The sequence below is a fragment of the Zingiber officinale genome, chromosome 5A, assembly GCF_018446385.1.
Source record: "Zingiber officinale cultivar Zhangliang chromosome 5A, Zo_v1.1, whole genome shotgun sequence".
In the NCBI taxonomy this organism is placed as follows: domain Eukaryota; kingdom Viridiplantae; phylum Streptophyta; class Magnoliopsida; order Zingiberales; family Zingiberaceae; genus Zingiber; species Zingiber officinale.
The window spans coordinates 148,605,855-148,629,632 of record NC_055994.1 but is presented as its reverse complement, the minus strand read 5'-3'; the positions used below and the strand labels follow the sequence as shown (position 1 = coordinate 148,629,632).

Sequence of the window (23,778 nt, the reverse complement as noted above, 5' to 3'; positions counted from 1 at the left end):
TAGTGACAGGATTTCAAAGCATGAAAGATCATCTAATTCGGATACCTTGATAAAGAAAGTTGCATTCAAACAAAAGAAGCCAACCTAGGTATAAGTAGTCATTATCGGAGAACCGTCATGATAATAGTTAGAGTGGTGAAACCGTAATCCTAGGATTGATTTTATCTCTTAATATTTTCGTTGATTTTCGTTCGCTTGAATTGTTGATTTAGAGTAAAATTTCTCATTAGATCATTCGTATTGGATAATTGAAACTCGTACATTTCTAGTACTTGACCCAGTCCCTGTGGGATCGATATTTTATTACTTGACGATAAACCGTGCACTTGCGGATTTAAGCAATCAAGTTTTTGGTGCCGTTGCCGGGGACTGTGTCAATATTAGAATATTGCAGTTTGATTAATCCAGATTTCTATGTAATTTTTCTTATTCATTTTCCATAATTGTGTTTTCCAATTTTGCAACTCGATTTTCTATATTTGGAAGTATTCCTTTCTCGTTGAATGCTTAGGTCAGGTCAAGGAGGAGTCCTTCTTGAAGTTGATCCTGAAATAGAACGAACCTTTCGCACTCAGAGACGACTTCAAAAACAACGAGAAATGGCCAATCAAGAAGAGAACAATCAGGTAGAGAACAAGCTGTTGAGAGACTATGCTGCGCCAAGTGCTAGAGGCCTGAGATCTAGTATTAGAAGGCCTCCAATTGAAGCAAATAACTTTGAACTGAAGCCTGCTTTACTGAATATGATCCAACAACATCAGTTTGGAGGAGCACCTACGGAGGATCCAAATCTTCATATGGAAGTGTTTCTGGAATTCTGTGAAACTCTTAAATATAATGGAGCCTCTGCAGATGCGATCAGATTGCGACTTTTCCCTTTCTCTTTAAGGGACAAAGCACGAGCTTGGTTACATTCGCTTCCATCGGACTGTATCACAACATGGGAGCAACTCGAGCAGAAATTTTTAGATAAGTATTTTCCACCAAGCAAGACTGCTTCACTCCGTCACCAAATCACAAATTTTACGCAAAAAGATGGAGAATCTCTTTTTGAAGCTTGGGACCGATTTAAAGGACTACTGCAGCAATGCCCACATCACGGACTGGAGAAATGGCTCGTAATCCATACCTTTTATAACGGAATTTCCTACTCTACTAAAGTCTCTTTAGACTCTGCTGCAGGTGGTGCGCTCATGAACAAAACCTTAGAGGAGGCATTCGATATTATCGAAAGTGTGGCATTGAATCATCACCAATGGGCGATAGAGAGAGAGAATCCTGTTCGATTGGCAGGTAAGTATGAGGTGAGCGCTTTAGATAGTCTTGCGGCAAAGGTTGATGCATTAACCTATAAATTTGAAAATTTTAATGTTAATGCTGTTTCTAGTATCATCTGTGAGATTTGTGGAGTGACAGGACATTCAGCTATGAATTGCCAAATAATGGTCACGCAACCTACCGGAGCGCAGGTAGAACAAGTTGATGCGATAAATAACTATGCTCAAAAGCCAAACAACAATCCGTATTCAAATACCTACAATCCAGGATGGAGAAATCATCCAAATTTTTCCTACAGAAATAATCAAAATCAATCCGGGCAGAATAATTATGGAGCGTCTGGAGGATTTCAGCAAGAGAAGAAGTCTAACTTGGAAGTTATGATGGAAAACTTCATTGCTACCCAATCGAAACAAAATGATGAATATCGACAACACATGGTGGAATCTAATCGGAAGCATTCAGAGACAGCCGAAGCAATCTCTTAAATATCCGGTAAGATAGATAATTTAGCGAATCATACTAAAATGTTGGAAAATCAACTTGAGCAGGTCGCCGATTCGCCCTCGAGAGTAACAGGGAGATTTTCGGGAAGACCAGAAACAAATCCTGTGGAGCATTGTAATGCGATTACCTTGAGGAGTGGAAAGAGAGTAAATGAGCTCAAGGATAACCCAAAGCTATTTCCGGACAGAGAAGAACACGACCAGGACGTGGTGATTAGCACGCCCGTGCCAATCACCGAGAGATCCTCCAGCGAACAGCACGCCCCTGTCGGAATGAACAGCACGCCCGTGTCATTCTCTACTTCTGAAAAGACAAAAAAAATATCTGAAGGCCAAAAAACCCATGCACACGTAGAAAAATACGAACCACCGATTCCATTCCCTCAGAGGATAATTAAGGCCAAACTTGATGAACAATTTGGTAAGTTTCTTGATGTCCTAAGGAAGTTGTATATTAACATTCCATTCACAGAAGCCTTGCAGCAAATGCCCACATACTCAAAATTTCTGAAAGACATATTGACAAACAAAAGGAAAATTGAGGAGAGCGTAACGGTAGCACTGACGGAGGAATGTAGTGCTTTAATTCAAAACAGGTTACCTCCTAAACTCAAGGATCCAGGTAGTTTTTCAGTCCCATGCATGATTAGGAATCATAACTTTGATAAAGCTTTTTGTGATCTAGGAGCTAGTGTCAATCTTATTCCATTTTCACTGTGTAAGAAATTAAACTTGGGTGAATTGAAAATTACAACACTAGCTTTGCAACTTGCTGATCGCTCTGTGAGATATCCTTTAGGTATATTGGAAAATGTACCTGTCACGGTTGGGAAATTTGTCGTTCCTGCAGATTTTGTTGTTCTAGAAATGGATGAAGATCCATACATACCTATTATACTAGGAAGACCTTTCTTGGCCACTGCAAGAGCCGTAATTGATGTTAAAAATCACAAGCTGTCGTTAGCCGTAGGTAGCGAAAAAATTGAGTTTGATTTGTCTAAAGCTATTAAACAACCCTTCCTGCAGAATGTGTGTTGCAGGATTGATGAGGTGCAGATGGTTGAAGAAGAGGAAGAACCGTTTCTCGGATTCAGCGATACACTGGATGCATACTCGGATGATGAAGACGTTGCAAAGAGCAGTGAAGATGGAGGACAAATCAACCTTGTGCGGCATATGACTGAAGAAGCGAGGTTAGAACAAAAATCATTGGAAAGTGAAAACCATGAATCACCGCAGGTAGAACTTAAACCTCTTCCATCAACCCTCAGGTATGAATTTCTTGGTGATAATTCTACATTCCCCGTGATTGTAAATGCGAGTTTAAATGAAGTAGATACTGAAAAGCTGCTCCATGTGCTTAGAATGCATATTAAAGCCATAGGATATACCATTGAAGACATAAAAGGGATTAGCCCTTCATTATGCATGCATAGAATTTTGCTCGAGAAAGATTTTAAACCTTCAGTTGAGAGACAAAGGAGGCTTAATCCTAACATGAAAGAAGTGGTCAAGAAAGAGGTTTTGAAATTACTAGATGCAGGAATAATTTATCCAATCTCTGATAGTGAATGGGTAAGTCCGGTTCATGTTGTGCCAAAGAAAGGTGGGATGACAGTAGTTAGAAATTCAAATAATGAGTTGATTCCCACTAGGACGGTTACGGGGTGGAGAATGTGTATTGACTATCGGAAATTAAACAAAGAAACTAGGAAAGATCACTTCCCACTTCCATTCATTGATCAGATGTTAGAAAGGTTGGCAAAACACTCCTATTTCTGTTTTCTAGATGGGTATTCTGGTTTTTATCAAATCCCTATACATCCAAATGACCAGGAAAAAACCACGTTTACATGTCCTTATGGTACCTTTGCCTATAGGAGAATGCCTTTTGGTCTTTGCAATGCACCAGCTACCTTTCAACGTTGTATGATGGCTATTTTTTCTGATATGATTGAGAATATTATGGAAGTTTTTATGGATGATTTTTCAGTCTATGGTACTAACTTTGATACTTGCTTGTCCAATTTGGTTAATGTTCTGCAGAGATGCGAAGAAACAAACTTGGTTTTAAACTGGGAAAAATGCCACTTTATGGTAAGAGAAGGCATTGTGCTAGGACATTTGGTTTCAGAGCGAGGAATTGAAGTAGACACGGCAAAGGTGGAAGTAATTGAAAATCTACCTCCACCGACAAACGTTAAGGGAGTGCGAAGTTTGTTAGGACATGCAGGATTCTACCGGCGTTTCATCAAAGATTTTTCAAAGATCTCTAAACCTTTGACAAATTTGTTAATTAAGGAAACTGAATTTCTTTTTGATGAAAATTGTTTGGATGCTTTTTCCAGGTTGAAGGAAGCTTTGATCTCAGCTCCGATAATGCAAGTTCCCGATTGGACCTTACCTTTTGAAATCATGTGTGATGCGAGTGACTATGCAGTGGGAGCAGTCTTGGGACAAAGAAGAGACCGGAAGGTACATGCGATCTATTATGCTAGCCGAACTCTGGATGATGCTCAGATGAACTACGCAACTACGGAGAAGGAACTCTTAGCAATTGTTTTTGCCTTGGATAAATTCAGATCATACCTCGTTGGCTTTAAGGTTATTGTTTACACAGATCACGCGGCCATAAGATATCTATTGAGCAAAAAGGATGCTAAGCCAAGGCTCATAAGATGGATTCTTCTTTTGCAAGAATTTGATTTAGAAATAAAGGATAAGCAGGGAACTGAGAATGTGGTAGCGGATCACTTATCAAGACTATATCAGGGACAGAGTGGGACCAAGGAGGAAGATCTTCCAATTGATGACTGTTTTATAGATGAACATCTCCTTGCTATAAAAAGGATTGATTCTCCATGGTACGCAGACTACGCAAATTTTCTAGCTTGTGGAATTTTACCTCATCAGATGAGTTACCAACAGAGAAAGAAGTTTTTTGGCGATATCAAGAACTATGTATGGGATGATCCACTGCTTTTCAAGAAGTGTGCTGATACTATTTACAGGAGATGTGTACCGGAGGATGAAATAAAAGATATACTTTATCATTGTCATTCTTCATCATATGGCGGTCATGCAAGTACTTCGAAGACAGCTGCTAAAGTCTTTCATGCAGGATTTTATTGGCCACATATTTTCAGAGATGCTCGTGATTATGTATTGACTTGTGATAGATGCCAAAGGACGGGGAACATTTCCAAGAGACATGAGATGCCACTGAATTCAATTCTAGAAGTTGAACTTTTCGATGTTTGGGGGATTGATTACATGGGACCATTTCCCCCGTCTCATAACAATATCTACATTCTGGTAGCAGTGGACTACGTATCAAAGTGGGTTGAAGCTATACCATCTCCAACGAATGACGCGAAGACTGTGATAAAACTTTTTAAGAAAATCTTATTTCCTAGATTTGGAATTCCTCGAGCGGTGATTAGCGATGGAGGTTCACACTTCATTGAAAGACAATTTGAAAATCTTCTCAAAAAGTATGGAGTAACTCATAAGATTGCCTCTCCGTATCACCCCCAAACCAGTGGACAAGTGGAAGTATCAAATAGAGAAATCAAAAGCATTTTAGAGAAAACTGTGAAGCATTCACGAACAGATTGGTCAGAAAAATTGGATGACGCTCTATGGGCATATCGGACAGCTTACAAGACTCCTATTGGTATGACGCCGTTTCGCTTGGTGTATGGGAAATCTTGTCATCTTCCTGTAGAGTTGGAACACAAGGCTTTCTGGGCAATACAATTATTGAATTTCGATCTAAAGAATGCCGGAGAGAAAAGAAGGCTTCAGCTTGATGAACTAGAAGAACTCCGACTTGACGCTTATGAGCATGCAAAATCCTATAAAGAAAGGACTAAGCGTTGGCATGATCAACACATTATGCGTAGGGAATTCCAAGAGGGTGATCTTGTATTATTGTTCAACTCTCGATTGAAACTCTTTCCAGGAAAGCTTAAATCCAGATGGTCGGGTCCTTTTGAAGTGAAGAAAGTTTATCCTTATGGAGCTGTGGATATATCGAATGAAACCACCGGAGTCTTCAAAGTGAATGGGCAAAGGCTAAAAAAATATCTGAGCGAACCAACTCCTAAGGGAGGAGAGCAGAACCTCCTCGAGTCCACTTGAGTAACATCATATTGGTCAAGCTAATGACCATAAACAAACGCTAGTTGGGAGGCAACCTAATTTCTTACCTTATACTTTTATCTTTTATTTTCTTTTTCATTTTATTTTTCATTTTATTTGCAGAGCAACTGCCCAGGTAACAGAGGAGAACACGGCCGTGCAAATTTCAAACACGCCCGTGTTGGTTGCTGTCAGGTATGTTGGTGGCTGTCGGGTTTTCCAGAAGACAGCACGCTCAGGGCGTGTCGGGAAATGCGGGCGTGGAGATGTTTTCAGCGACCAACACGCTCAAGGCGTGTCAGGAGACACGGGCGTGCCGTAGGGTTTTTAAATAGGCACGACGGGTTTTAGGTCAGAACACGCCCGTGACTCTTCGAAGTTTTCGCCGTTGGTTCCAGAGCAGTTTCCGATCGTCTGCGTTCTTCTCATTCAATTCTAAAACGTGCACCGGTGAAGATTTTCCTCCGGCAAAGATGAGCAAGCGTGTGAAAACGGGGAAGGCACCCTCTTCTTCAAAAGACAAAGGAAAACGGAAAGCGCAAGACCAAGGTGATCGGTCTGATAACCCTTTTGGTTTAATCTTTCGTGATGATATTCATAAATCTCGTTTTGACAAGCTTGAAAAACGAAAAATAGTTTCCACTAGATATATGGACTCTTATACAATTGCTGCGCTAGGTATTAAGGAAGATATATATTGGATGGCAAATAGGATGGGATGGGGACAATTTTTGACTAGCCATTACCCTTCCTACCCTAGTATAACTTTAGAATTCCTTAGTTCCATGTCGGCCGAAATAATTCAAGGAAGAAATTGTGAGGAAGGATTGATTAAGTTTCGGTTGAGGAATATCGATTATAGGATGGATTTGAAGGAGTTTAATGAAATTTTCGATTTTCCTGTTGGAGGGGAGAGGCAAATACATCGAAATTTTTGTGTGTATACATTTTGGAGAGAAATTGCCTTAGACTCTATGCCCTATGATGCCTCTAGATCCAAATCATCTAATATCCCTAATCCAATTTTTCGCTATCTTCATAGATTCATGGCGAATACTATTTTTGGGAGAGGGGACAGTGTTGGGGTAGCCAGGCTAAGTGAATTGCAGTTTTTATGGGCCATGATTAATGATGTTAAAATTGATTCTGGAGCTCACCTAGTTAGACATTTTGTGAAAATTGGGAATAGCTCGACTGGAGTAATTGTTATTGGAGGACTTTTGACTAAGATTGCATTAGCTTTAGGGTGTGAGTTGGATGGATTGGAGACTTGCCCGGTTAGTCCGCGATTGGATTTGGATGCATGTTTAAATATGAAGATGATTGGGAGATTAGAGGAGGGATACTGTTTGATGTTACAAAATGATATTAAAATCCCTCTTCCAAATAATAGCCTTACAACCATTCGCAATACACGTAATTGGCTTTTTAAGGATGTTAGGACCCAAGATCTACCCACAGTAGGAGAGCCATCTATTCCACCGCATGTACCGGTACCCCAGGTTTCTTCCTTCATACCGGAGTCCCCTAGGACTATTACTGATGATGTTTCTGCAGGACCTTCTGTTTTTGATTTTTCAGGATTTCGTACATCGTTTGAGGATTTCAGAGAAAAGCATACTGCGGATAGAAACATGTGGGAGCAGTTTGCTCATACTTCAGAGAAGCATTATGAGCGAGTTGACAGGTATATGGAAGGGGCTAACTGTTTTTTTTCTAATACTGAGAAGTATTTTGTAGTTGAGGCCGCTAGAAGAGAGCGTGAGGAAAAATTTTGGCAAGAAGAAAGTGAATTTCGTGCAGAGCAAAGGAGAAGATGGCAAGAGGAAGATGATCGCAGATCTTAGGTGACCTCTTTTCTAGTTATTTTTCTTTATCTTTGGTTGTTCGTTTTTAAGTTTTTGCATTCCTGTTTTAGATTCGGTTTCATCTAATCAGTTTTATATATACCTCTTGTTTTGATTGATATAGACACTATGTGTTCAAGAGTCTTTGATACTTTGTTGCCCTCTCATCTCTTGTAGTATAACTTGATTATTAGTTGGATCTAGGAAATTCTTTATGGCTTATTCATTAAGAACCCTGTTTCACTTTTCACACAACCCCTAAGGTGGCGGCATTTGAAAAGGATTTAAATTTCTTTACCGGATTAGTACTCAATTTTCTATGGTGACTTTCATGAGCATTTTGGTTACTGGATAAACACTTCTCCTAGGAGTTTTTGTAAAAAAAAAAAAAAAAAAAAAAAAGGGAGATGGAATTTCTTTTGGCGCACCCCTTTGAGATTAGGTAGCTACTAGGGAAACACCTAAAGAAGGTGCCCTTTTGAGGTCAACTAGTTACTGGGGAAATGACCACTGCTAATTCCTTCTTTCTTTTCTTCTCGAGGGTGGTCCTTTGAGACCTTGTGTGATATTGAGGGGATGAACCAAGTGTTAGGGCAGGTAAGTGCCTCTACACTAGAAAGGAGAGGAACACGGTAATAGGGGTGATGAATCTAGATTGGTATCCAAAACCTTGGGGGGTTGATTTCTTCACATGCACTAAACGGGGATCTTTTGAGCTAAGCTGCAGGGAATGACTTGAGAAAATTAAGACCAATTTTATACCTTGGGATGAATTGCCAATAACTGTTTTCATGATTTCCACACATAGATTGTCTTTATTTTTCTTTGCTCGAGGACAAGCAAATGTTCAAGTGTGGGGATTTTTGATGTGTGCAACTCATGTACAGTTTTGAGCATAAAACATATATGCATTTCATCTCATTTTATCTTGTTAGAAGCATATTTGTTAGTTTTTATTTGGTTTAACATATTTGGACGAAGGATACTGCTTTGCGTTGAATTCTGATGACAGGATGCACAAAACCAGCCGAATTACTCAGGGTATCAGAACAACACGGCCGTGTTGTTGATAAACACGGGCGTGTCGAGGTTTTCAGCGACCAACACGCTCAAGGCGTGTCGTTGAACACGGGCGTGGCGGAGATGTTGAAGAGCGACGCAAGAAGCAGAGGAGGACATGATCGGGCCGTGTATTGAGATTGCTATTATTGCGGCGATGATTTTAAAAGATGGAAAGGGTCAATCCAATGGTGATACCGACTATCAAGGAGAGGAGGCTCTATAAAAGGGTAGAAAACCTAAAACCATGGGAGGCGGCAATTGAGACTTGGAGATAGACGACATCAGCAAGGACGATTAGTAATGTCTTTTCCTTATCTTATTGTCGAATTCTCTGGTGTAATGGAGTAGTTGTTTGAATCTTAGGTTAAGGGAGTAGCCCCTAACTATGTTCATGATTTGTTGTTAACTCTGGTTTTCGATTATGCATATTTTCGTTGGTTGTTTAAATGTTGAATGATGCTTTGATTGGTTTCTGTGAAAGTGGTAATTGACTAGATAGGCTTTGCGGGATTTGTGTGACAGGATCCTATGCAAGTAAGAGTCATCTGTGTACGTATGCCATAAGATTGGGGACGGATGAAAGTAGATACATCAGCGTGATCACCAAAAGTGGCCGTTGGTATTTTAGGAATCAACTTACGAATCTGGTGGACGTATAGATAGGTTTGCAGGAATCTAGTGACAGGATTTCAAAGCATGAAAGATCATCTAATTCGGATACCTTGATAAAGAAAGTTGCATTCAAACAAAAGAAGCCAACCTAGGTATAAGTAGTCATTATCGGAGAACCGTCATGATAATAGTTAGAGTGGTGAAACCGTAATCCTAGGATTGATTTTATCTCTTAATATTTTCGTTGATTTTCGTTCGCTTGAATTGTTGATTTAGAGTAAAATTTCTCATTAGATCATTCGTATTGGATAATTGAAACTCGTACATTTCTAGTACTTGACCCAGTCCCTGTGGGATCGATATTTTATTACTTGACGATAAACCGTGCACTTGCGGATTTAAGCAATCACGAGCCCTCTCCGACTTCATTCGGTCCAGAGAACGAGCTACCTAGCCCTCTCTGACCTAGTCCGGAGAACGAGCTACCGAGCCCTCTCTGACTTCCACGTCCGGTCCAGAGAACGAGCTACCGAGTCCTCTCTGACCTAGTCCGGAGAACGAGCTATCGAGCCCTCTCCGACTTCATCCGGTCCAGAGAACGAGCTACCTAGCCCTCTTTGACCTAGTCCGGAGAACGAGCTACCGAGCCCTCTCCGACTTCCCATTCCAAGCTTCCATACTTGGACTTCTCCCGTGCCAAGCCTCCATACTTGGACTTTTTCCCGTGCCAAGCTCCCTGCTTGGACTTTTCCGTGCCAAGTCTCCATACTTGGACTTTTCCCATGCCAAGTCTCCATACTTGGACTTTTCCCGTGCCAAGCTCCCTGCTTGGACTTTTCCGTGCCAAGTCTCCATACTTGGACTTTACCGAATCAGGTCAACTCAAGTCGGGTCAACCAGGTCAACCTTGACCAAAGGTTGCACCCACAATCTCCCAAGTTTGTATTCTTGTCAAACATCATAATACACCTTTTCTATTCTCGTCAAACATCAAAATACAACTCGAGTCAGGTCAACTCGAGTCAGGTCAACCAGGTCAACCTTGACCTAAGGTTGCACCAACAGCTTCCACATATGCTGATGTTCTACTGTTATTTTCATTGGTACATGACTATGAGATGTTGTACCCATGTTGATGATTACTTATCATTACTCATGGTATTATTTGTAGCTGAGTAGGTTTGCTACATAGTAGATGCATACATATGTTATCATATGATGGTGAGTTCCTACTCTTCCTTTGAGACTGTATATCTTGTTGAACTCGTTACACTATATTGATCATGCACCTTATTTTGTATATTCGCTGAGTATCTTTTATGCTCACGACCCCTTGCTTTCTATTTTATTTCTAGGTTAGCAGGTAGATGTTGACTGAGTCGCTTGGAGGATCTTGTCTGCGCATTCCCATTCACATCGAGGGTTTTCCCGCTTTGTGTTTCACTTTGTTATATTGTATATTTGGTTTCTACACTTATATTGTAACAAGTGAACTCTTGCGAGGATTTGGATTTCCATTTGGTATTCATTTTGGTGGTTCGTTGCATTGTTAAGTCGTACCGGCATGCACATTATGCTTTATGCATTTGGATTACTTTTGTTATGTTTGGATTTTCACTTTTGTTGATATACTTGCGTGGTTGTGTTTTATATCAGCTGCGTGGTAATGTATCAGGTTGTATCTTTGATTGTTACAAGGGAGATTCTGTCTGATTTTTCATTGGATAGATAGACTTCTGGGTCGTAACACTTTGCAAAGGCTTTGAGTAACAACCTTGACCCTGTAGGGAATAATGAATCCTCTGTATGTTATTCAAACACTTTCGGACACTTCGACTTATATACAATTATCTCACAAGGAGATACTTTGCTTAAGATGTCAAAGTATAAGTATCCATGACCAAGATGACTTGTTGATGGAGAATATCTCAGATGAATATCAAGAATACATTTCTAATTGTGATCTTCATGAAGAAGTTTATATAACACCTTCTCCTGGTATTTCACACCAACCTAATGAAGTTTGCAGGTTTCATAAAACGATTTATGGTCTTAAACAAGCACCTCATGCTTGGTTTAAGAAGTTCTCTATAGTGATCATTTCACTTAGTTTTAATCCTAGTAATCATAATTCAGCATTATTTGTTAGATGTTAAATGTCGATGACATGATTATTATTGATAATGATTCTGATGGAATTCCTTCCTTGAATTCTGAGTTAGCACGTTATTTTCCTAAGAAAAACTTGAGTATACTATGCTAATTTTTGGGCATTGAGGTCGCATATTCACTAAAAGGTTATCGTTTTATCCTAGTCAAAGTATATATCTGATCTGTTTGAGCATTCACCTCTTACTGATAATAGAGTCATTAATACTTCTATTGAAATTAATGCTTGATATTCTTCATCTGATGGCTCACGTTTGTCGGATGCTAGTTTGTGGCGAATTATTATTGGAAGCATTGTTTATCTCATAGTGACTCGTCTAGATATTGTATATGTTGTTTATGCGGTTAGTCAATTTATTGTTGCACCAACTACAGTTCATTAGGTTGTTATTCTTTGTATTCTAAGGAATCATTGAGACACTCAATTTCAAAGTCTTTTATTTTCTTCTATTTTATCTCTTGAGTTGCGTGCATACTCTGATGTTGATTAGGTTGGTGATCCTACAAATCATAAATCTACAATTGATTTCTGTGTTTTATTTGGTGATTCCTTCATTTCTTGGAAGAGTAAGAAACAAGATGTTATTTCTAAATCTTCACAGAAGCTGAATACCGTGTCATGACCTCAACTACTTGTGAGATAGTTTGGTTACGTTGGTTGCTTGCGGATATGAGTATCTCTCTTTATTAACTTACTGCGTTACATTATGATAATCAGAGTGTTATTTAAATTGTGCACAATTCAGTTTTTCATGAGCGAACGAAAGATATTGAAATTGACTATCACATTATTCGTCATCATTTTCATATTGACACCATCACATTGTCTTTCATTTTCTTTCAAATTTATAAATTGTTAATATGTTTACGAAAGCACGTTCTGCTTCACACTTTCTTTTTTGTTTGACAAACTTTCAATACTTCTAGCTATAGTATTGTGAGGTTGAGGGAGTGTTAGATTATATATATATATATATATATATATATATATATATATATATATATATATATATATATATATATATATATATATATATATATATATATATTTGTTTATAATTTTTACGATAATTTAGTCTTTTTTCTATTTATGATTTATGATTTTTTTAGTTAGCTATATAAGGCTTTATATTTTGTATTTCTATTATTATTTTTGAATTTAATAATATGACTAATTGTTTTTTCTTTTCTAATTTCTACGGTAAAATTAAAGACAGTTGTTTTCTGATCAGGAAGGACCAGGGGCGGATCTACCGGGGGGCGGATCTACCGGGGGGCGAAGGAATTTGGGGCCTCTTTACCGCCGTCAAAGGACAAAAATGAAGAAACGTGTGTTTTTAAAATTCTGAACAAAGTTTACATAAATAAATTAGGCTTATTTTTTATTTTCCTTTTTCTCTGTCCTCTTTTTTCTTTCTACCACTCACCAAGAAAACATCGACTTTGACTTTTTTTTTATTTTTGTCGCTGTGCTACTGACTGCTGCTGTGCGCCTATGCTGCCACGGCGTCGCCCACCTCCTGCCGACCAGCGGCTCTTGCCGGCCAGCAGGATCTCCGGCGAAACCCTGCCGCGGCACCACCCAACACAACTCGTAAGGGAGCCAGCGGTCACAGACAGTCACAGAAATTGTTTGCTACCGCCACCTCCTAGTCTCCTAGTTGCTGCTGGTCTTTTTTTATTGTTTCTTGATTACAATGATACAATTAACAATTAAAAATTTTGATTGTTTAAATGTTTAGTTGCTTTTGTATATTTGATTGTTGGATAATTGAAAATTTAGATTTTGTATATTTGATTGTTGGATAATTTATAATTTAGTTTTTGTATAAACTCCAAATATATAATAAGATTAGTTTTCTTTATTAGTTGTTAGTTAATTGTGATTTGTGAATATTGATAATTTATGTTAAATTAATTTTGTTTTTTTTTAAAGAATTGTGTCGATGAATGATGAATATTGCTAAATAATTTAATTGTGTTATTGTTAAATTGTTCACATTAAGTTTAGTAAAATAATACTTTATGTTGATACTTTTTTCCCATGTATTTTAATTTGTAGAAAATGTTGAAATATTTTGCAAAGAGGCCTAGGAGTTCAATTGAATCATCTAGTGTTCCTGATGAAGAGTCTACTCCTACACCACAACCACCACCACCTCCTCCTCCGCAAATTTTATTTGAAAATATTGGAAATCTGAGTAGTGAAGTAGAAATTGTTGTTGATCCTGGTTTACGAAAATTGATTGAAGAGTATGATGTTGGTGTTAGAGATCGTATTCGAAAAGAATATGTTGCTATGAGCCCTTGTCAACCTCGAGGACATAATTTTCCAAGAAAAAAAATGGGTAAAGACAATAGATATTTCAAAGATGTTTGGTTTAAAGACCGTGATTGGTTGGAGTATAGTGTTTCAAAGGATGCAACTTTTTGTTTCTGGTGTTATCTTTTTAGACCTAGTAATATAGGGTTTGGAGGAGATGATGTGTTTACGAGATCTGGTTTCATAAATTGGAAAAAAAGCAATTGAAAAATTCAATGAGCATGTAGGTGGAGTTGGTAGTGCGCACAATGAGGCAAGAATACAGTTTGAGGGTTTCAAGAATCAAAGACAAACTGTGGAGTATTCATTTTCATCGGGGAAACATGAGATCGAAGTTGCTTATCGCAAACGCTTGACTGCGATTTTAAAAGTAATTCGATTTTTGTTGTTACAAGGATTGCCTTTTCGGGGACATGATGAGTCTTCGACATCATCCAATAGAGGTAATTTTTTAGAATTGCTCAAATGGTATAGCTCAGAGTGTCCAGAAGTTGCGACAGTTGTTGGAATGAATGCACTTGGAAATAATCAAATGATTGCCCCAAAAATTCAAAAGCAATTGGTGAATGCTTGTGCAATTGAGACCACAAATGCTATTTTAGTTGATCTTGGAGATAGGTGGTTCACTTTACTACTTGATGAGGCTCGTGATTGTTCAGTGAAAGAGCAAATGACAGTTGTTATTAGATATGTGAACAAACATGGAGAGATGATTGAACGATTTATGGCTGTAGTTCATGTTGCAACAACTACGTACAGCTGCTTGTTTGAAGGAGGCAATCGACTCTTTATTTGCTAAGTATGGTTTGTCAGTCGCGAGATTGAGGGGTCAAGGATATGATGGTGCTTCAAATATGTCTGGAGAATTTAATGGTTTAAAGTCACTGATAATGAAAGAAAATCCGTATGCATTGTATGTTCATTGTTTTGCTCATCAACTCCAGCTAGTGGTTGTAGTTGTTGCTCAAGCAAATCAATATGTTTGTGATTTCATGTGGATTATTGGTTCGGTTGTGAACACATCTGCATCATCTTGCAAAAGGGCCGACAAACTTCGACAACTTGAACATGACAGAAAAATTAAACTTCTTGAAAGAGGAGAGATTAGTTCTGGTAGATGACTAAACCAAGAAACTAGTCTAGCTAGACCTGGAGATACACGTTGGGGGTCTCATCATTCAATTTTATGTCGTATTGAACAAATGTGGTCATCTGTTATAGAGGTTCTTCAAAATTTGATTGATGATGGTGATCGTTCTTCTAAGGGTTTAAGTAGAACTTTGGTTGAAAGAATGGAGAGGTATGAATTTGTGTTTATTCTACTATTAATGAAACATATTTTGGCAATCACAAATCATTTATCAACCGTTCTACAAGAGAAATATCAAAATATTGTGAATGTGATGCGTTTGATCAATAATGTGAAAGATAAATTGTAAAAGTTGAGAGATTGTGGATGAGATGTTTTATGTGAAGAAGTTTTGTAACACTCATTCCATTGAAATAATTAATATGACAGATAACATCAAGAGCCGTAGTCGTTTGAAGATAGATGGAAAAAATGTTAATTTGTTGAAATCTTTTGTGAGGTAACTTCATAATTCTTTTTTATTTAATTACTGTCAATTAAATTCTTTTAAATAGTAATATCTTTATTAACTTTTTACTTTTATTGTTTGATTTTTAAATTGTAGGTTATCGATATTATTCTACATGAGATGGATAATCGTTTCTCTGAAACAACTACAGATTTGCTGATTTATATGTCATGTCTTGATCCTAGAAACTCATTCTGTAGATTTGATGTACAAAAGTTAGTTGAATGAGCATATGTTAGTTGAACAAGAGCTTGAAACATATATTGATGATGTCATATCAGATGAATGGTTTGAAGGCATTTTAGATTTGGGAGCTCTTGTAAAGAAAATGATTGAAACAATAAAGAACCGTGTATTTCCTTTGGTTTATCGGATGATTGAGCTAACCTTACTTCTTCCAGTTGCTACTGTAACCGTTGAAAGGCTGTTTTTGGCAATGAATATTGTCAAAACAGATTTGCGAAACAGGATTGGAGATAAATGGACGAATGACAATTTGGTAGTCTATATCGAAAAAGATGTTTTTAATACTGTCGACAATGAGCCAATTTTACAGCGTTTTCAGAACATTGAGTTTCGAAGAATGCAATTGTCATGTATTTGTTAGTAGACTACTTTAATATTATTATACAAGTTTTTTCGTAATATTGTACTTTTTCTATGTCAAATTATTTAAAAAATATTTTTTTAATTACATAGAATTTATTAATTATTCAAAAAAAAATTCGCTGTGCTCGGATCACGATCACCCTTCCATGCTATAATTTCTGGATCCACTACTGGGAAGGACAATGGCAGTGTATAGAAGAAATTAACAAACGAGAAGGAGAAATAATAAATAGCTGCAAAAATGAGGTACGTGAAATTTGTGGATCGAAGAGGTTTGGTGTAAATTTGTGGGTGAACTTGGTTTACAATGAAATCAGTTAGCAGTTGCTGTGTGTCATGATGCAATTAATGAAAAGAAGTTCCAAGACGTGGCCGGTGTTAGTCGTACCGATCGAGTGGATAAGATCAGTGGCAATCCGAGTTCGACCAATCCATTCAATTATATATATTGGGCTAGCCAAGTAAGTAGCTAGGTAACCAAATCGAGTAACTAGACCTAATAGAATGGATCCTAACTAATTAAGGTCATTGTCTGAATAAGTAGACCAACCAAAATGTACTCTTCATGTGGATTTGAATCCAAAACGTCAACAGTAGGTACAGAAAGAGTTAATTAATTAAGCAAGATTCTCATAATTAATCAAATTTCTATTGATATGTTGAATTGAGTTGGATTTTGATCGAGAGAGCAAATGCATAGAACTGTACTTTGTAGATAGATTTTTACATGTTAATTGTCACATTCATTCTCATATCAAAGGCGCAACTTCCAAAATAAAATAAATCCTAACTAATTAGTTTATAAATAATAAATTAAAATTATATCATTTATTAATTATGATTTAATTAGTTTAATTACATGGCAAACAGCTGCCATCACATGCATTGAGTCTCTTGTTTGGGCTATTAACACCACAATAGATCATAAATAGTTAATTTAATGATAAATTTTTTTCCTACAAAATGTATGCTAACATTTGATTTTTACCTCCAATTCTAGCGGGTTAATTTGATGCTGCAAAACAAAGTTTGGTTAATTTGATGTTGCAAAACAAACCAATTCAATCTTATTTTCATTAAGAAAACTACCCTTAAATGTTCAAAAATGAATTTCATAGGGTTTAGGAATAGTTAACGTGACTAAAATGGCTTATTGTGCTGAAATTAGACCTTCACAGTCAAAGTTAACCTTTCCAATCGATTGAAGTTGGGACTCAATCGATTGAAGTCATACAATCAATCCACTGATCGATTCTACGAGCTTCTGTTAGCAGAATATGCCCTTGAATTGATCACCCGATCGATCCAAGCAGGGTCAATTGATCGACTGATCAATTCTGTGAGCTTCTACTCAAGAGAAAACTTAATTCAATAGATCAGTTGATCGATCGAACTCTCCCAATCGATCAGCTGATCAATTGGGCTTCTAATTTCTTGAAATCAAATTTTAGACAAAATTCAGAAATGCTCCAATAATTCTACAAAATTCTAAAAATCATGAAAATTCTTGTACACATTATTTAAGACATATACTATCAAGGAAAAATATGTTTCTAAGAAAATACTTCCTATTTTCAAAGATTGACATAAACTTGAGAACTCTTGAAAACTTTAATGTTTTCTTCTAGTTTATGTCTAACTTTTTAATGGTGATTACTATCAAAAGATAGCCTTCACTAAGGTTTTTCAAAGTATATTTAAAATGATTTTCAAACCCAATTTCCAACCATGTTCTTTGGGATCAATGCACATGACTTGTACATTAGCTTTTCCAATGATTAGATAACACATAACTATGTGTTTTGATGAAATAAAAAACTCAAAAGATGTACTAAATCAACATCTTGAGTTTTATTCATCATCCTAATGCCCCACTTATATTTAATGTGCACTAAACCACATACAAGTTAACTTATGGTTCTTGTGAGATGTAGATTTTAGTTTTCCTTAAACTAAGGAATCATGTATATCTATCTAGGCATTTTAATTTATGAACATCCACATACGATGTTACTTGTTGATAAAATCCTTTATCATTTGTTGGTAAATGTCATTGTCCTTAATTATAATAAATTTAAAATAATGCATGATGATTTATGACATATATAAAAAAATAATTTTTAAAAGAAAACATACTATTGCTACATGATATATGTATGACATAACATAGTATTTTTATTTATTTTTCATAATAAGCATGAATGCAAAATATGATGTCATGGAATATGATGGGCAAACAATCATAGCAAATTAGCATAAATAAATATACCTAGATTATCTATCTATCTCTAAATCTTTGCTAACTTAAACTTAATCCTAGATTGCTCTTATTTTCCTAAGAAAATGTCAAACTCCTAACTTGGCATTTCTTTTACTTTTCCTTATTTGTATCAATTTAAATTAAGTTCAATTCCTCAAATTGGCACATTTTACTCTTTCAAAGAATAATCAATTAATCCTTTTCATTCTCAAGGAATAACAAAACCTTTAATATGACTTCCAAGTATCAATTTTTTCAAGGTTAGGTTAACCACCCTTCCAATAAAATTTGACACTCTCTAAACCCATCTAGGATGTAGAGAATATACTCCTAGGAACCCAAAATCTATTGGTGTTCCTTGAGTGTTCTAGGTATTCACTAGAGATAACTTCCCTAATTACCTTCCTAATGACCTTCCTAGGTTTCTTAGAAGCCTTGATCATGCTCCTCTCCTCTAGGTCAACTCTAGGGATAACTTCCCTTGTGACTTTCTTAGTGACTTTCTTAGGCTTCTTAGAAGCCTTAGTCACGTTGGTCTTCTCAAGGTTAGTTTTAGGGATGACCTCCCTTGTAGCCTTGGCTTGACGCCTAGACCTAGGGTTAGTTCCATAACTATATGGAATCTCTATGATAAGAAGATACATCCTTCTTGGCTTTAGGTTTGTATCCCAAACCTCTATGGCCATAGGATGACTCTTGCATTCCCAAACCTATGGGCATAGGATGACTCTTGCATTCCCAAACCTAGGCTGTTCTCATTTTACCCCTTAAAGATATTTTCCATTCTTTTTAGGGTCTTTTTCAATTTATCAAGCCTTGACCTCAAGGCTCGGGTTTTCATCCTTAAATCCTTAGATTTTAATTTTCCATTAGGTCCTTGAGCATTTCTATTTCTAGGCTTATATCTAAGATCCATAGAATTTTTGCCTAGATTGTTATTTACCTTCCTAACCTTAGGTGAGATGGTCTTGGCATGAAGAGCTGCATATTTTTCTTTAATCCTATCATGTCTTCTATTTTCATGATAAATAACATTGAAATGATATAAATTAGAACTAGCATGCTTTTATCATGAGTTAAAAGAGTTGGTTCAATAAATGATACCTTGAGTTTCCCCTTAGAAGCTTCTCCTTGACTTGAGCTTCCTCCTTTGACTTTGGCTAGATTCTTTCCCTTTGGACATTGGCTCCAGTAATGCCCATTTTGTTTGCACAAAAAGCACACAATATGCTCCTTTCCCTTGCGTACCATGGGGCCGACCTCCTTGGGCTTATCCTTGCCTTTTGATGCCACTTGACTCTTCTTCTTGGCCAATTTAGGGCACTTACTCTTGTAGTGTCCTTTTTTCCTACATTCGAAACAAATGATGTGATCTTTATTATTTGAAATTTCTATACCTTTACTTGTAAGGGTGACACTTTCTCCATTTGATCCGGATGAAGAGACTTCTTCTTGATATATCCGGTATTGAAGTTCCATGCTCCCCCTCAATCCTTGAGGTGGAGGCCTCTCCATCTTCATTCTCTTGTATATGAAACAAAGAGTATGCTCCCTCTTTACTTTTTTCGTTACACTCCTTTGAGGATAAAACTTCTTGGACTTCTTATTTCGATGTTGAGCACCTCTCAACTTCGGACTCCTCTTCTTCTTGATCCAATGAGTTGCCTTCTTTAGATTTGTCTTGATTTGATGTAGTGGAGGGTTCTTAATGGATTTTCTCTAATTTTCTCCAAATTTCCTTGGCACTTTGATAATTCTCAATTTGAATCAAAATTTTACTTGGCAATAAATTGACCAACAATTTGGTCATTTTATTATTTGTCTCGCTACTTTGAATTTGCTCTTGACTCCATTTGCTCTTCTTGATGATTTTGCCTTTTGAATCCTTTAGAGCTTCAAAACCTTCCATGAGAGCAAACCATTGATCTATCTCCATCATAAGAAAATTCTTGATCCTTGATTTCCAAGAATCGAAACTCATTGATGTGAATGGTGGAGGCACCCTTGTGTCGAATCCGAGTCCATTTCAGAATTCCATCTTGAAGTTGAGCTCTTGAAAATCTTTGCCTTGTAGATTTTAGTGCTTCAACTTCTTCTTCCTCTAACTTATTGCCCTTCTGACGATGAGTCCGGTAAAGAGTGACCTCGCTCTTGTTGGACCGCTGGGCCGGCTAGAAGGGGGGTTGAATAGCCTGTAAAAATAAAAACGGAACCCTTCTCGATCTTTCAACAGTACACTTGCATAAATTATAACTTAAACAGAAAAATAGAAAGGATGAGGCACACCGAGATTTACTTGGTTACAACCAGAGAGGTTGTTAATCCAAGGAAAATGATCGCACTAAAAACTCCTTCAGGCGGAGAAGCCTCGTATAACGATGAAGCGCAAAAATACATAAGCTCAACTCTAAATCAAAGCCTACAAGTGTTGGAAATGAATTGTTTGTGATCGATGAAAAGCTTCTAGACCAAGGCTTTATTTATAGCATTGATCGGGGCGCCCTGAAGGGTTCCGGACACCTTGGGAGGGGGGGGGGATAAACTTTATCCCCTAACGTTCAGATCGAGTCAAAACTCGATCCGGTAAAAAAGTGGGGTCCGGGCGCCCGAAGCATTCCGGGCACCCCGGACTGATCCGGGCGCCCGGACCAAGAAAGTCAACAAAGTTGAATTTTCTCGGTCCGGGACCGCTGCTTCAGTTCAGCTCGTCTCAGTCTAGGTCTTTCGCTCCGGCTCCGCTAGCTTGGGTGATCTCGGCCATCCGGAAAAGGGCTCACCCGAACCCAACTTCCGGCCTTCTCGAGCGGGTTTTAGCTTCGGCTTCTCGTCCCTCGGAATCGCCGCGTGCTTCCTTCTCGTCCGCCAGCGTACTCATCCGCAGTCTTCATTCCTCAGTCGCACCCCCGTGCCGACCTTCTCGCTAGTTGCGTCTCTTGCTCCTCGAGCAGTCTTCCGCTCCGGATTCTTGTCCCTCGGAACCACCGCACGCTTCCTTCTCGTTCGCCGATGTACTCTTCCGCAACGCCTCGCCCCTCGGACGCACCGTGTGTCGTCCTTCTAGCTAGCTGAGTTTTCTGCTCGAGCACCTATGCTCCTAAGCTCCTGCACACTTAGACACAAGGTTAAAAATACACAGGACCTAACTTAACTTGTTGATCACACCAAAACAACTTTGGGGTTCCAACAATCTCCCCCTTTTTGATGTGAGCAACCCAAGTTAAGCAAGGGTAAAAATAGACATAAAAATTAAACTAACTAATTTTGCAATTAAGTGCAAATAGATAGAATTTTTTTTATTTTGGTCTACCTCCCCCTACACTTATACTTTTCCTTCTCCCCCTTTGATCACACAAAAAAATGAGGTTCTAAGAAAAAATCTAAGGGTTATAACTTAGAAACTTTTGAAAATTATTTCAATGGACTTTTAGAAAACATTTCTAAGTAAAAGAAAATTTTCTAAGTTAAACAAAATTCTAAGTTAGATATTTTGCAACAGAAAAATAAATTTAACTTAGGTAAAATTATCTTCTGAGAATTTTTCCAAAAAAAAACAATTTACAAAAGAGAATTTTTCTAAAAATTTTCCAAAACATGTTTTAAAACCTTTTTTTAAAGCATTATAAATTTCAACCTTAATGCTTTTTATCAGAAAGTTAATTAAACATTTTTATTTCATTACTTTGGCTTCCAGGTAGTGATGAGGCACTAGGCCTTCTTGGTTATTGAAACAACAACCACTTCCTTTGACAAAGCCTTATAAAGAAATTCGATGTCTAATTTTCTCGTTGAAAGCTCTAAAATTAAGTTTTTTTTTTAAATTTAGATCCAATTCTCTAATATTGTAATATTTAAAATTTTCATTTTAATCTATCATAATTTTTCAAATCATAATTTTTCATATTTGAAGCAAACAATATTAAGCATGCAGAAAATTGTATCATGTTATTATCTATTATTAGTTTGTCGAGATTCTTTAATTGACAAGCTATTGATTGAGTTTCTTTTAACTTACTATTAGTTAATAATTTTTCTAATTCACAAGAATATTTTGACAACATAAATTCTGATTTGCAAAAATCTTTTGACAATAAATTTTCTAATTCGAAAAAATCTTTTGATAATATAACTTCTATTTCAAAAAAAATCTTTCGATAATGTCGTCTTGATTGGATTAATCAACTGGTCAAGAGATGGAGGTCATACCTGCCTTACCTTTTTGGCTGTTGATTCTCCCCCTGTTGATTTGTTTTCTTCTGAAGACACTCCCCCTTTATCAATGCTCATCTCGAATGAGGTTTCTTCGTCTTTAGGTGGGTCTTCAGCTATGATTGTTGTTTCGGCAATTTCCTCGATCTCGGACTCTTCTGTCGGCGGCTCGGTGTCCATCGAGGAGTTGGATTCGACTTCAAGTGGTTCTTCGTAAAGCCTTAAGAACTTTTCCCAAAGTTCTTTTGCGCTTTTGTACGTTACGACTCTGTCAAGATCCAAAATAAAATGTTTGTATTATTATAAATTTCTATTAATGTTTTAAACTTTAAGTATGTACAATAATCAAAATAAAATGTTTGTTTTATTTTGAGCAATAAAGTAAATATCGATTTCAACTAGATGAATTCTTCTTCCATAATAAGAATTCCCATATCCATAATATAATGGATCGAAAAGAAACGATAGAGGGGGTGAATATTGCTCGTTAAAACTTTTTCTTTTATCGAAAGAAACATATTAAAGTAAAGAAGTGGAAAAAGAAAGAGTAATAAAAATGACTCAAGTGGTTACTTGGTTCCAAGCCTATATCGACTCCTACTCTAAGACCCGAGATTCTTGATCGCACCGTTGGGCAATCCACTATTATTTTTCTTTATGAAATCTTCAGAAAGGGGAAATGCATACAAATGCAAGTAGAAGATAGTAACAAACTACTATCTTCTTTCAATTAAACACAATGCAAGCTTAAATAAAATATACTAACAAGAATAATAATGAAGATCGTCGACACTTCATTGGAGTAGTAGCTTGCTTGAAGATGAGTAGCAGAGCAGTACAAACGAGAGTTTTAAAACAGAGTGAATTGGAATTCGATTACAGAGTTACCTTGGCTCAAATCTCGAGCTCCCCTTTTATAAGCCTAGTTCGGTTGACTGATCCATTCGGTCGGCCAAACCCTCTATCGGTCGACTGAATATTGTGCTTTCCTTTGGTGGCAAAATCTGATCTTCTCATAATTAATGTCATTAAAGGTTCAGTCAATTGATCACCTGGTTCGGTTGACCGATCCCTCAAATTACCTTCTTTGCTAGGATCCAAATAGGCTTCATCATCAATGCTAATTAATGTTCAGTCGACCGATCATTGGGTTCAGTCGATCGAT

At 37.2% G+C, this 23,778-nt stretch overlaps 2 protein-coding genes and 1 non-coding gene across 3 annotated transcripts; 2 read left to right on the top strand and 1 right to left on the bottom strand.

Moving 5' to 3' along the window:
• The first annotated feature begins 599 nt into the window (after positions 1 to 599).
• Positions 600 to 1,766, top strand: LOC121980165. The gene has a single exon (XM_042532128.1). It carries the CDS (start codon positions 600 to 602, stop codon positions 1,764 to 1,766), a length of 1,167 nt encoding a protein of 388 aa, XP_042388062.1.
• Positions 999 to 1,105, bottom strand: LOC121983437. Its single transcript, XR_006112490.1, has one exon. It is a non-coding gene; the product is annotated as a small nucleolar RNA R71 (small nucleolar RNA).
• A 39-nt stretch (positions 1,767 to 1,805) lies between the features above and the next one.
• Positions 1,806 to 22,830, top strand: LOC121980164. The gene is made up of 12 exons (XM_042532127.1): positions 1,806 to 3,805; positions 3,841 to 3,851; positions 3,919 to 4,819; positions 4,955 to 5,854; positions 6,051 to 6,122; positions 6,970 to 7,204; positions 7,361 to 7,614; positions 7,846 to 7,850; positions 14,168 to 14,716; positions 15,162 to 15,240; positions 16,007 to 16,134; positions 22,718 to 22,830. The coding sequence occupies exons 1-12, from the start codon at positions 1,806 to 1,808 to the stop codon at positions 22,828 to 22,830; spliced, it is 5,247 nt and encodes a 1,748-aa protein (XP_042388061.1).
• The last annotated feature ends 948 nt before the right edge of the window (positions 22,831 to 23,778 follow it).

What these genes read in the sequence shown, in the direction of transcription:
- LOC121980165 (XM_042532128.1), top strand. Translation starts at nt 600, where the DNA reads ATGGCCAATCAAGAAGAGAACAATCAGGTAGAGAACAAGCTGTTGAGA.
- LOC121980164 (XM_042532127.1), top strand. Translation starts at nt 1,806, where the DNA reads ATGTTGGAAAATCAACTTGAGCAGGTCGCCGATTCGCCCTCGAGAGTA. An exon ending in ATGGATTGGAGACTTGCCCG is followed by an intron (nt 7,205 to 7,360) that starts GTTAGTCCGCGA and finishes TGGCTTTTTAAG; the next exon opens with GATGTTAGGACCCAAGATCT. An exon ending in TCGAAGAATGCAATTGTCAT is followed by an intron (nt 16,135 to 22,717) that starts GTATTTGTTAGT and finishes CTTCGTCTTTAG; the next exon opens with GTGGGTCTTCAGCTATGATT.